The 13,877-nt window shown below is 45.3% G+C and overlaps 1 protein-coding gene across 1 annotated transcript; it reads left to right on the forward strand.

The window, feature by feature from the left end:
- The first annotated feature begins 1,394 nt into the window (after positions 1-1,394).
- On the forward strand, positions 1,395-11,976 carry LOC148511843 (uncharacterized). Its single transcript, XM_088482744.1, is given in 9 exon segments — positions 1,395-1,877; positions 1,977-3,953; positions 4,908-5,016; positions 6,950-7,044; positions 7,532-7,792; positions 8,403-9,170; positions 9,270-10,085; positions 10,087-10,394; positions 11,271-11,976. Coding segments are annotated over 9 exon segments (5,523 nt in total).
- The last annotated feature ends 1,901 nt before the right edge of the window (positions 11,977-13,877 follow it).

The following is a 13,877-nucleotide window of genomic DNA, read 5'->3' on the forward strand; positions in this document are numbered from 1 at the left end:
AAATGTTGCATCCACTCCAGGCAGGAGACTATTACCCGCCTCACCAAGTCAGAAATATTCACCGTCATCCAATGCATCACCTAGTGGAGCAATGCCATCTACACTAGTGTCTCCCATCACAATGCCGTACTATTTCGGGGCCCCTTGGCTCCCAACCTATAGTGGGGATAGTATGGGAGAAGAAGGAACAACCTTATTAGAATTTAAAAAGAAGATCAAAGCTATGTTCCGCTTATACCCTGTGAGTGAGCAGCAACAAGTAGAAATACTAATCGGCCAACTCAAGGGAGCTGCGCTTAGTGAAGTCTCGTCATGGCCGTGGGTAGAACGACAGAAAGTGTCACAGATATTAGAACGACTGTCCAACACCTTTGAAACTAAGATATTTTCTGAATTAAAAATTAAATTCTACAGCCGACACCAAAAGACGGGCGAAACCCTTCGAGATTATGCCTTAAGCCTTCAAGAGGCTTTAAAAGCCATCCAAGCCATTGATCATCAGGAAATCAGGGATGTTGACGAAACCCTGGTTTCCCAATTTATTGAGGGTGCAATTAAGGAAAGTGTCCGTAGTCAATTGCGGATGCTAAAGATGCAACTTGAAGATGATACCATTCTGTACATTAAAGAGGCCGCTATTAAAGTGATAGGAAATAGTGCAAGACAAGGAGTTGCATTCCCAGAAATGCCAGGGTACTCAGACACATCCTATCCAACGAGGACTGAAAACAGCCCTGGGAGAGATCCCATTGGACAAAGTGACCAACTACAAGCTCGGGACCCCATCCAATGTGCAAAGAAATGCGACAATTAAAGCAGCCAAGAAATATCTCTCCCCCTTGAGCAAGACGGAACTTGGATTGGAGATCAACCGGGAATAACGGGTGGGAAACCACTAGAGGAAGTGGAAGAAGACCCACCGATAGGTTTGACTCTCAAGGAAGACCCATTTGCAGAAGGTGTGAGAGGAGTGGACATATCGCAAGGAACTGTGACCGCACGGAGTCTTTAAACTCCGAGTCCCCGAGGATGGGGGCCAAACCTCGGGGAGAGCCGGCGGAGTAGATCCTCATCCGGAAGAATGGTGGCCCCAATATGTAAGATCATGTCCCACTATCCCCATCTTGATCAACGGCATACAAACATTAGCCATGCTGGATACCGGGTCGCAGATCACCACTATACACCTCGCTAAGTTCAACCAACACTGGGGGGATGCACAATAGTTATTACCGCCTCCATCATGGCTACAGCTAATTGCCAGTAATGGCCTCGGTATCTCCTGTGTCGGGTATTGGGAGACCGATGTGCAAATTGGAAAGACCTCTCTTGTTTGACAAAGCTGTCTGGTAACCGAAACCAGTGATGCAAAAGTAGCACCCGTTATACTAGGGATGAACATCCTCCAGCAATGTCCAGAGGAATTGGTCTCTATATTAAGAGGAGAAATGCCACAGGCAGTCTTACCCGCACGACAAACTCTACAGAAAACTATTAAGGTCATCCAAGGTCACCAAAAATTGGCACAGAATCCCGCCGCTATTGGCAAAGTCAGAATTACAGACAGTAAACCTGTTAAACTCCAGCCAAACTCAGAGACCATAGTGTGGGGAAACATCTGCCGTGGCCCCAGCGGACAGGATTACGAGGCTTTCATTGAACCGAGTGTCATTTCCGCGAGTTGCGACGTCTTGGTGGCAAGTGCTCTAGTGACTGTAAAGAATGGTAGAGTACCCATACGAATTCTGAACCCTCATAACTGTCGAGTTAAATTATACTGGAACCAACCTATGGCTAAACTGATGTGGACTACTTTCCAAGATGTCGTTAATCTCAGTTTCAATGACCAACAGAAGGAATTAATGTCTTCTATCAAGGTCAAACCTAAAACTGAAAAGGCGTGGTGGGATGAACTTCAAATAGGGGATAGTGGCACCTCTAAAGAACATTGACTGGGAGCTCTTAACCTAACTAAGGAAAATTCAGAGGCTTTTAGCCAGAGTCCAACTGATCTAGGAGTGGTGACGAAGATCCAACATCATATCATCACCGGAGATTATCCACCTGTGAAAAAGCGGCATCGACCACTGGCTCCAGGTTTCTGTCAAACCGTACGGAAGCTGTTGGATGACATGCGAGCTTCTGGCATTATACAAGAGAGTCATAGCCCATGGGCAGCTCCGATGGTCTTGGTACGCAAAAAGGATGGCCAACTCCGTTTTTGCATTGATTGTAGAAAACTAAATAATCTAACACATAAGGACGCCTACCCTCTCCCTCGGATCGAGGAATCTCTCACTGCTTTAAAATCTGCCCAGTATTTTTCTACTTTGGACCTCACCAGCGTATACTGGCAGATCCAAATGGCAGAGGAAGACAGAGAAAAAACAGCTTTCATCACCCCTATGGGGTTGTTTGAGTTCCTACGGATGCCATTCGGGCTTTGTAATGCCCCTGCCACATTTCAGAGAATGATGGAACATTGTCTTGGTCACCAGAACTTTGAAACTGTCTTACTCTATTTAGACGACATCATTATCTATTCCCGAACATATACCAACCATCTTCAACACCTCCAAGAGGTTTTCCAACAATTGATCAAATACGGCCTTAAGTTGAAACCTTCCAAATGTTACCTCCTCAAACCTCAAGTGCAGTACCTGGGTCATATCGTGAGCTCAGCTGGAGTGTCCCCAGACCCGGAGAAGATTAAGGCTGTGGTGGAATGGCCTGAGCCTAAAACGGTGAAAGATGTATGCCGATTTCTGGGATTCATTGGGTATTATAGGAGATTCATTCAAAATTTTGCTCACATCGCAGCGCCACTTCTGAAGGTACTTCGAGGGATCTCCCGAGATCACTACAAGAGAAAGATCACTATCTCATGGACAATGGAGCAACAAGCCGCATTTGACCAGCTTAAGAGGATTTTGACCGAGGTCCCTCTGTTGGCATATCCGGACTATAGCAAACCATTCCGTCTCCATACTGACGCCAGCAAACGAGGATTGGGTGCTGTACTGTCTCAAGTACAAGACGGCAGAGAACGCGTAATAGCATACACCAGCAGAAGCTTGAGAAAGACCGAGAGAAACAACGAAAATTACAGTGCCTTTAAACTGGAATTCCTAGCTCTGGTGTGGGCAGTCACCGAAAAATTCAGAGATTATCTAGCTACGACTCCCTTCATTGCATATACTGACTGTAACCCCCTGGCGCATCAGTCCACTGCAAAACTGGGAGCTCTGGAACAAAGATGGTCCTCCCGTCTCGCCAACTCTAATTATCGGATCCAATATCGGAGTGGCCGCAGTAACATTAATGCCGATGCCTTATCGCGAATTCCTGGTGAAGCAGAAGAATTCATAGAAGATGATCCTTGGGAAGAAATAGAAATCCCAAACTTCAATTTACCTGAAAGAGTTTCAAAGCAAAATGCATTAAACGTAGGTACAACAGAAGACAGTTCACCAGAAACGACTGAAAGTGAAAATGAATGGGCACGACGGCAAGATGAACATCCCTCCTTCCGGAGGTTAAAAAGGATGATGCTTATGCAACAAGGCATGACTAAGTCGGAAAGACAAGCAGCAGAGCCCGAATTGGTCCAATTGTGGCGACAAAGAGAAAAATTAGGGATTCATGGAGATACGATTGTCCGACAAAGTACCGACCCAAAAACCCATTCGCTAATCACGCAAATTGTGGTGCCCAAATCAAAAGTCAACTGGGTGTTAAAAGCTTACTATGATGACTTGGGCCATTTTGGGTGCCAGAAGACCGAAGCGAATCTCGGAACCAGATTTTACTGGAACAACCTCCGGAAAGATGTGGAAAATTGGTGTAAACGTTGCTCCATTTGCAGTGCTCGCCAATCTCCTATCCATGACCAGAAAGCACCTCTCCATCCAATTATCAATCGGCAACCTCTAGAGGTAGTGTCCATCGATCAAGTAAAACTGGAAACAAGTCGATCGGGATACCAGTATGCCCTCACAATGTTGGATCATTACACCAAATTGCAGTCGTCCTCCCCATACGGGATCTATCCGCCAAAACCACAGCAGAACTTTTCTGGAGAGCCTTTGTCCATCCTTATGGATACCCCTCTAAAATCCTAACGGATCAAGGCCAAGCTTTTGAATCCCAGTTGTTCAAGGAGCTGTGTGTGCTATATGGATGCAAAAAGATGCGCACCGCCGCTTATCATCCCCAAGGGAATGGAGCTTGTGAGAGGATGAATGTTACTGTGATTAATATGTTACGAGCTCTCCCGACACTACAAAGACAAGAGTGGCCCACCTTGTTGGCCGAACTGATGTATATATATAACAACACTGTCCATTGTACCACCGGATACACTCTTTATTATCTGCTCTTCGGGCGACCTGGAAAATTACCAGTTGATCTCCAATTAAACGTACCTGAGACCCTCAGTTTGAATACCTATCCCAAAACCGAATGGGTCCAAGAGCATCAAAACCGGCTAAAAACAGCTCAGGCATTGATGGATCAACGCATGGAGGTTGAGAGGAAACGACAGCAGGAATACTACAATTTGAAAGCACATGCTAAACCTTTGAAAGTGGGAGATAGAGTATGAAAAAAAAACAATCAATGGCATAGCAAGCTGGACTCAAGATGGGAAACCATTCTATACAAAGTAACTGAAATCCCTAATGCCGAGATTCCGACTTATAAAATTAGTCAAGAGAATGGGTCCCTGGAAAAATTAGTTAATCGAGACCAACTGAAACTCTATCAAGGCACGGGAAGTGAGCCAGAAACAAACCCTAAAAAGGTGTCACCTGTTCTAGGAAATGAAGCTGAATCATAGCCAGGTGATACCCTGAAATTGATGCTGAGCATGTACTGGCCGGTAGTTCATGGTCGTCTAAACCCCGTAGTTGGAGAATCAGGGGAAAATGACCAACCCGAAACCGATTATGAAGACATGTTTGTCGTGCCTGAACTCAGAAGGTCTACCAGAACTACCAAGGGAATACTTCCCATCCGGTACCGGCAATAGGACAGCTATTGACAAGTGGAACTGTGAAAGACAATAACCAATTGAAATTGTCATATGTCTAAATATTGTATTTAGCCTCATAGTTGCAACAGTTGTTGTAAGAGAAACAATAGTAGTATTTGACTAGAAGTAGTTCAGATTGTTAGAAAAATGGATGCATGGGGACATGCATCATTCTAGCGGGGAGGAATGTAATACCCTTAGAAGTGCTTGCTGGTAAATTCATAAAATACACAAAGATAAATACATAAAATGCATTGTATTTTAATGACAGGATGCTGTAGTTGATGTGTTTACACGGATAGGAAACTGGAGGTTGCCAATATATATATGTGGTCATGTTGCTTTGCTTATAAGGGATCCAGGTACTGGTTAATATGTATATACAGTGCCTCATGATAATTACAGTGCATTTGGACCTGTTAACCTCTTCCTGGGGAACACTGGAGTGAACTACCCCCTCAAGGGGAGCAAATGGAGCCTGCTGCTCACTCTTGGCATTGAGGGAACCAGCGGGCACGTGGCCCAGGAGAGGACAGCCCAACTGTTATGAGGGGAATCCTTCCCCCCTTTGGCTTACACAGGTGGCCAGTGGAGAGAGCAGCGCGTGCAGTGTGCGGGAAGCTGACCGGCACGCGACCGCTAATATATAAGAGGACCCGCAAGGACTGCCGGGAGAAGTCTGCTTGAGGTAAGCCAGTGTAAGGGAGAAAACGCTATGCTTGTTGTGGTGAATAAGGGGAAAGCGGGACCTACCGGTAGCTGTGGAGCGGAGCCGCAGGTCTCCGTGTATCGTCTGCCGGGACCAGAGCTGCTTAGTGACTGGAGGCATTGCCGGAGGAGGTCGCACCTGCCCTGCAGAGTGACAGACAGCCGGGGAGATCACCAATGGAACCGCCCGGCCTCCTCCCTCTGCTCAAAGACTGACAGCCGGGGCTGGAAAGAAGGAAGGAGAGTTACCACTGCTGTGGAGTACAGCCAACAGTACAGGTCTGTCAAATCTTTATACACTGGCACTTTAACACTATATGAACTGCTCAGTACATGCATCATAGTGAAGTACCAGTCAAACTTCCAGTTAACCCTCGCCCTGTCAGCTCAGGAGAGGTTTAGATGCGAGGTAATAGATTCTTGTAACTCTTAAGCAGGATATCTTATAAACCCGGCAGTTACAGTTGTTATAACGTGAACTATAGTTTACCTAACTGTGAATAAAGCCAGAAGGAGAATTAGCAGAACACTTTCTGCTAACAGCAGGTCAGAGTTGGGCAGGGAGAGAACCGTAAGGTCATCTCAGCAGGCATAATTAACCCTGTGACTGCAAAATAAAAGATAGCATCTATCCTTGGCATAGTTAGCGAAGAATTTATCTATAGCTCAGAAGGGCACCGTACATTCATTACAGCATTAACATCGAGTGGAGTTACCAGTTCTCACAGCCCATTTACAGGGAACTTAGCCAGGAAAGGCTGCTACAATTTATTACACCCCATCTATAGCATCGCAGGAATTTGTATTGTCTGAGGATCTATAGACTTCTTCTCTACTTAAGCTACACATCATCCCAGGCAATGGTATACCAATATCAAACTGATACAGTTAACTCTGGCATGCAGAGATAGAACAAAGAGATTAGTGCATTAGAGGTTCAGGTGCACCTGAAAGTAGTCGATTGTGTCATTTGGGTCCAACTATTGCAGAAGAAGGTGATCTTGTATGCTCTTTTGTGTTTAACCCATTGCTCCTGTAGGTGGATCGAGTATCCTGCGTTCCGGTTTAATAAATATTACTCGGACCAGAGAGTTATTTTCATTCTCAGAAAAGTGTCCATTATATTGTTTTTCTGAAATGTATTAATGTATTGTAGTGTATAATATTGTTGCTAAAAACTGTTTCATTGAATTCAATTGTTTGTTTCAGGATTTGAGAATAAATTTGCTTTGATACTTAATAGCGAGTCAGTACCTCGAGAATTGGAGCCTTACTACACTCGAACAGAGCTGCCAAGCACATGGGTAAGCAAATTGATCGAAAGAAAGCGCATCACACTACGCAAACTCAGTCCTAACATTTTAAGTGTTTATTACATTTTGGCGTCACACGAACAGGACGAACAAAGAAAAATGCTGCATCCACTCCAGGCAGGAGACTATTACCCGCCTCACCAAGTCAGAATATTCACCGTCATCCAATGCATCACCTAGTGGAGCAATGCCATCTACACTAGTGTCGCCCATCACGATGCCGTACTATTTCGGGGCCCCTTGGCTCCCAACCTATAGTGGAGATAGTATGGGAGAAGAAGGAACAACCTTATTAGAATTTAAAAAGAAGATCAAAGCTATGTTCCGCTTATACCCTGTGAGTGAGCAGCAACAAGTAGAAATACTAATCGGCCAACTCAAGGGAGCTGTGCTTAGTGAAGTCTCGTCATGGCCGTGGGTAGAACGACAGAAAGTGTCACAGATATTAGAATGACTGTCCAACACCTTTGAAACTAAGATAGTTTCAGAATTAAAAATTAAATTCTACAGCCGACACCAAAAGACGGGCAAAACCCTTCGAGATTATGCCTTAAGCCTTCAAGAGGCTTTAAAAGCCATCCAAGCCATTGATCATCAGGAAATCAGGGATGTTGACGAAACCCTGGTTTCCCAATTTATTGAGGGTGCAAATAAGGAAAGTGTCCGTAGTCAATTGCGGATGCTAAAGATGCAACTTGAAGATGATACCTTTCTGTACATTAAAGAGGCCGCTATTAAAGTGATAGGAAATAGTGCAAGACAAGGAGTTGCATTCCCAGAAATGCCAGGGTACTCAGACACATCCTATCCAACGAGGACTGAAAACAACCCTAGGAGAGATCCCATTGGACAAAGTGTTCAACTACAAGCTCGGGACCCCATCCAATGTGCAAAGAAATGCGACAATTAAAGCAGCCAAGAAATATCTCTCCCCCTTGAGCAAGACGGAACTTGGATTGGAGATCAACCGGGAATAACGGGTGGGAAACCACTAGAGGAAGTGGAAGAAGACCCACCGATAGGTTTGACTCTCAAGGAAGACCCATTTGCAGAAGGTGTGAGAGGAGTGGACATATCGCAAGGAACTGTGACCGCACGGAGTCTTTAAACTCCGAGACCCCGAGGATGGGGGCCGAACCTCGGGGAGAGGCGGCGGAGTAGATCCTCATCCGGAAGAATGGTGGCCCCAATATGTAGGATCATGTCCCACTATCCCCATCTTGATCAACGGCATACAAACATTAGCCATGCTGGATACCGGGTCGCAGATCACCACTATACACCTCGCTAAGTTCAACCAACACTGGGGGGATGCACAATTGTTATTACCGCCTCCATCATGGCTACAGCTAATTGCCAGTAATGGCCTCGGTATCTCCTGTGTTGGGTATTGGGAGACCGATGTGCAAATTGGAAAGACCTCTCTTGTTCGACAAAGCTGTCTGGTAACCAAAACCAGTGATGCAAAAGTAGCACCCGTTATACTAGGGATGAACATCCTCCAGCAATGTCCAGATGAATTGGTCTCTATATTAAGAGGAGAAATGTCTCAGGCAGTCTTACCCGCACGACAAACTCTACAGAAAACTATTAAGGTCATCCAAGGTCACCAAAAATTGGCACAGAATCCCGGCGCTATTGGCAAAGTCAGAATTACAGACAGTAAACCTGTTAAACTCCAGCCAAACTCAGAGACCATAGTGTGGGGAAAAACCTGCCACGGCCCCAGCAGACAGGATTACGAGGCTTTCATTGAACCGAGTGTCATTTCCGCGAGTTTCGACGTCTTGGTGGCAAGTGCTCTAGTGACTGTAAAGAATGGTAGAGTACCCATACGAATTCTGAACCCTCATAACTGCCGAGTTAAAATATACCGGAACCAACCTATGGCTAAACTGATGTGGACTACTTTCCAAGATGTCGTTAATCTCAGTTTCAATGACCAACAGAAGGAATTAATGTCTTCTATCAAGGTCGAACCTAAAACTGAAAAGGCGTGGTGGGATGAACTTCAAATAGGGGATAGTGGCACCTCTAAAGAACATCGACTGGGAGCTCTTAACCTAGCTAAGGAAAATTCAGAGGCTTTTAGCCAGAGTCCAACTGATCTAGGAGTGGTGACGGAGATCCAACATCATATCATCACCGGAGATCATCCACCTGTGAAAAAGCGGCATTGACCACTGGCTCCAGGTTTATATCAAACCGTACGGAAGCTGTTGGATGACATGCGAGCTTCTGGCATTATACAAGAGAGTAATAGCCCATGGGCAGCTCCGATGGTCTTGGTATGCAAAAAGGATGGCCAACTCCGTTTTTGCATTGATTATAGAAAACTAAATAATCTAACACATAAGGATGCCTACCCTCTCCCTCGGTTCGAGGAATCTCTCACTGCTTTAAAATCTGCCCAGTATTTTTCTACTTTGGACCTCACCAGCGGATACTGGCAGATCCAAATGGCAGAGGAAGACAGAGAAAAAACAGCTTTCATCACCCCTATGGGGTTGTTTGAGTTCCTACGGATGCCATTCGGGCTTTGTAATGCCCTTGCCACATTTCAGAGAATGATGGAACATTGTCTTGGTCACCAGAACTTTGAAACTGTCTTACTCTATTTAGACAACATCATTATCTTTTCCCGAACATATACTGACCATCTTCAACACCTCCAAAAGGTTTTCCACCAATTGACCAAATACGGCCTTAAGTTGAAACCTTCCAAATGTTACCTCCTCAAACCTCAAGTGCAGTACCTGGGTCATATCGTGAGCTCAGCTGGAGTGTCCCCAGACCCGGAGAAGATTAAGGCTGTGGTGGAATGGCCTGAGCCTAAAATGGTGAAAGATGTACGCTGATTTCTGGGATTCATTGGGTATTATAGGAGATTCATTCAAAATTTTGATCACATCGCAGCGCCACTTCTGAAGGTACTTCGAGGGATCTCCCGAGATCACTACAAGAGAAAGATCACTATCTCATGGACAATGGAGCAACAAGCCGCATTTGACCAGCTTAAGAGGATTCTGAATGAAGGCCCCTCTGTTGGCATATCCGGACTATAGCAAACCATTCCGTCTCCATAATGACGCCAGCAAACGAGGATTGGGTGCTGTACTGTCTCAAGTACAAGACGGCAGAGAACGCGTAATAGCATACACCAGCAGAAGCTTGAGAAAGACCGAGAGAAACAACGAAAATTACAGTGCCTTTAAACTGGAATTCCTAGCTCTGGTGTGGGCAGTCACCGAAAAATTCCGAGATTATCTAGCTACGACTCCCTTCATTGCATATACTGACTGTAACCCCCTGGCGCATCAGTCCACTGCAAAACTGGGAGCTCTGGAAAAAAGATGGTCCTCCCGTCTCGCCAACTCTAATTATCGGATCCATTATCGGAGTGGCCGCAGTAACATTAATGCCGATGCCTTATCGCGAATTCCTGGTGAAGCAGAAGAATTCATAGAAGATGATCCTTGGGAAGAAATAGAAATCCCAAACTTCAATTTACCTGAAAGAGTTTCAAAGCAAAATGCATTAACCGTAGGTACAACAGAAGACAGTTCACCAGAAACGACTGAAAGTGAAAATGAATGGGCACGATGGCAAGATGAACTTCCCTCCTTCTGGAGGTTAAAAAGGATGATGCTTATGCAACAAGGCATGACTAAGTCGGAAAGACAAGCAGCAGAGCCTGAATTGGTCCAATTGTGGCGACAAAGAGAAAAATTAGGGATTCATGGAGATACGATTGTCCGACAAAGTACCGACCCAAAAACCCATTCCCTAATCACGCAAATTGTGGTGCCGAAATCAAAAGTCAACTGGGTGTTAAAAGCTTACCATGATGACTCGGGCCATTTTGGGTGCCAGAAGACCGAAGCGAATCTCCGGACCAGATTTTACTGGAACAACCTCCGGAAAGATGTGGAAAATTGGTGTAAACGTTGCTCCGTTTGCAGTGCTCGCCAACCTCCTATCCATGACCAGAAAGCACCTCTCCATCCAATTATCAATCGGCAACCTCTAGAGGTAGTGTCCATCGATCACGTAAAACTGGAAACAAGTTGATCGGGATACCAGTATGCCCTCACAATGTTGGATCATTACACCAAATTTGCAGTCGTCCTCCCCATACGGGATTTATCCGCCAAAACCACAGCAGAACTTTTCTGGAGAGCCTTTGTCCGTCCTTATGGATACCCCTCTAAAATCCTAACGGATCAAGGCCAAGCTTTTGAATCCCAGTTGTTCAAGGAGCTGTGTGTGCTATATGGATGCAAAAAGATGCGCACCACCACTTATCATCCCCAAGGGAATGGAGCTTGTGAGAGGATGAATGGGACTGTGATTAATATGTTACGAGCTCTCCCGACACTACAAAGACAAGAGTGGCCCACCTTGTTGGCCGAACTGATGTATATATATAACAACACTGTCCATTGTACCACCGGATACACTCCTTATTATCTGCTCTTCGGGCGACCTGGAAAATTACCAGTTGATCTCCAATTAAACGTACCTGAGACCCTCAGTTTGAATACCTATCCCAAAACCGAATGGGTCCAAGAGCATCAAAACCGGCTAAAAACAGCTCAGGCATTGATGGATCAACGCATGGAGGTCGAGAGGAAACGACAGCAGGAATACTACAATTTGAAAGCACATGCTAAACCTTTGAAAGTGGGAGATAGAGTATGGAAAAAAAACAATCAATGGCATAGCAAGCTGGACTCAAGATGGGAAACCATTCTATACAAAGTAACTGAAATCCCTAATGCCGAGATTCCGACTTATAAAATTAGTCAAGAGAATGGGTCCCTGGAAAAATTAGTTAATCGAGACCAACTGAAACTCTATCAAGGCTCGGGAAGTGAGCCAGAAACAAACCCTAAAAAGGTGTCACCTGTTCTAGGAAATTAAGCTGAATCACAGCCAGGTGATACCCTGAAATTGATGATGAGCATGTACTGGCCGGTAGTTCATGGTCGTCTAAACCCCGTAGTTGGAGAATCAGGGGAAAATGAGCAACCAGAAACCGATTATGAAGACATGTTTGTCGTGCCTGAACTCAGAAGGTCTACCAGAACTACCAAGGGAATACTTCCCATCCGGTACCGGCAATAGGACAGCTATTGACAAGTGGAACTGTGAAAGACAATAACCAATTGAAATTGTCATATGTGTAAATATTGTATTTAGCCTCATAGTTGCAACAGTTGTTGTAAGAGAAACAATAGTAGTATTTGACTAGAAGTAGTTCAGATTTGTTAGAAAAATGGATGCATGGGGACATGCATCATTCTAGCGGGGAGGAATGTAATACCCTTAGAAGTGCTTGCTGGTAAATTCATAAAATACACAAAGATAAATACATAAAATGCATTGTATTTTAATGACAGGATGCTGTAGTTGATGTGTTTACACGGATAGGAAACTGGAGGTTGCCAATATATATATATATATGTGGTCATGTTGCTTTGCTTATAAGGGATCCAGGTACTGGTTAATATGTATATACAGTGCCTCATGATAATTACAGTGCATTTGGACCTGTTAACCCCTTCCTGGGGAACATTGGAGTGAACTACCCCCTCAAGGGGAGCAAATGGAGCCTGCTGCTCACTCTTGGCATTGAGGGAACCAGCGGGCACGCGGCCAAGGACAGGACAGCCCAACTGTTATGAGGGGAATCCTTCCCCCCTTTGGCTTACACAGGTGGCCAGTGGAGAGAGCAGCGCATGCGGTGTGCGGGAAGCTGACCCGCACGCGACCGCTAATATATAAGAGGACCCGCAAGGACTGCCGTGAGAAGTCTGCTTGAGGTAAGCCAGTGTAAGGGAGAAAACGCTGCGCTTGTTGTGGTGAATAAGGGGAAAGCGGGACCTACCGGTAGCTGTGGAGCGGAGTCGCGGGTCTCCGTGTAGCGTCTGCCGGGACCGGAGCTGCTTAGTGACTGGAGGCATTGCCGGAGGAGGTCGCACCTGCCCTGCAGAGTGACAGACAGCCGGGGAGCTCACCAATGGAACCGCCCGGCCTCCTCCCTCTGCACAGAGACTAACAGCCGGGACTGGAAAGAAGGAAGGAGAGTTACCTCTGCTGTGGAGTACAGCCAACAGTACAGGTCTGTCAAATCTTTATACACTGGCACTTTAACACTATATGAACTGCTCAGTACATGCATCATAGTGAAGTACCAGTCAAACTTCCAGTTAACCCTCGCCCTGTCAGCTCAGGAGAGGTTTAGATGCGAGGCAATAGATTCTTGTGACTCTTAAGCAGGATATCTTATAAACCCGGCAGTTACAGTTGTTATAACGTGAACTATAGTTTACCTAACTGTGAATAAAGCCAGAAGGAGAATTAGCAGAACACTTTCAGCTAACAGCAGGTCAGAGTTGGGCAGGGAGAGAACCGTAAGGTCATCTCAGCAGGCATAATTAACCCTGTGACTGCAAAATAAAAGATAGCATCTATCCTTGGCATAGTTAGCGAAGAATTTATCTATAGCTCAGAAGGGCACCGTATATTCATTACAGCATTAACATCGAGTGGAGTTACCAGTTTCTCACAACCCATTTACAGGGAACTTAGCCAGGAAAGGCTGCTACAATTTATTACACCCCATCTATAGCATCGCAGGAATTTGTATTGTCTGAGGATCTATAGACTTCTTCTCTACTTAAGCTACACATCATCCCGAGCAATGGTATACCAATATCAAACTGATACAGTTAACTCTGGCATGCAGAGATAGAACAAAGAGATTAGTGCATTAGAGGTTCAGGTGCACCTGAAAGTAGTCGATTGTGTCATTTGGGTCC

The sequence above is a fragment of the Taudactylus pleione genome, unplaced genomic scaffold (genome assembly GCF_031769625.1).
Source record: "Taudactylus pleione unplaced genomic scaffold, aTauple2 ptg000290l, whole genome shotgun sequence".
Taxonomy (NCBI): domain Eukaryota; kingdom Metazoa; phylum Chordata; class Amphibia; order Anura; family Myobatrachidae; genus Taudactylus; species Taudactylus pleione.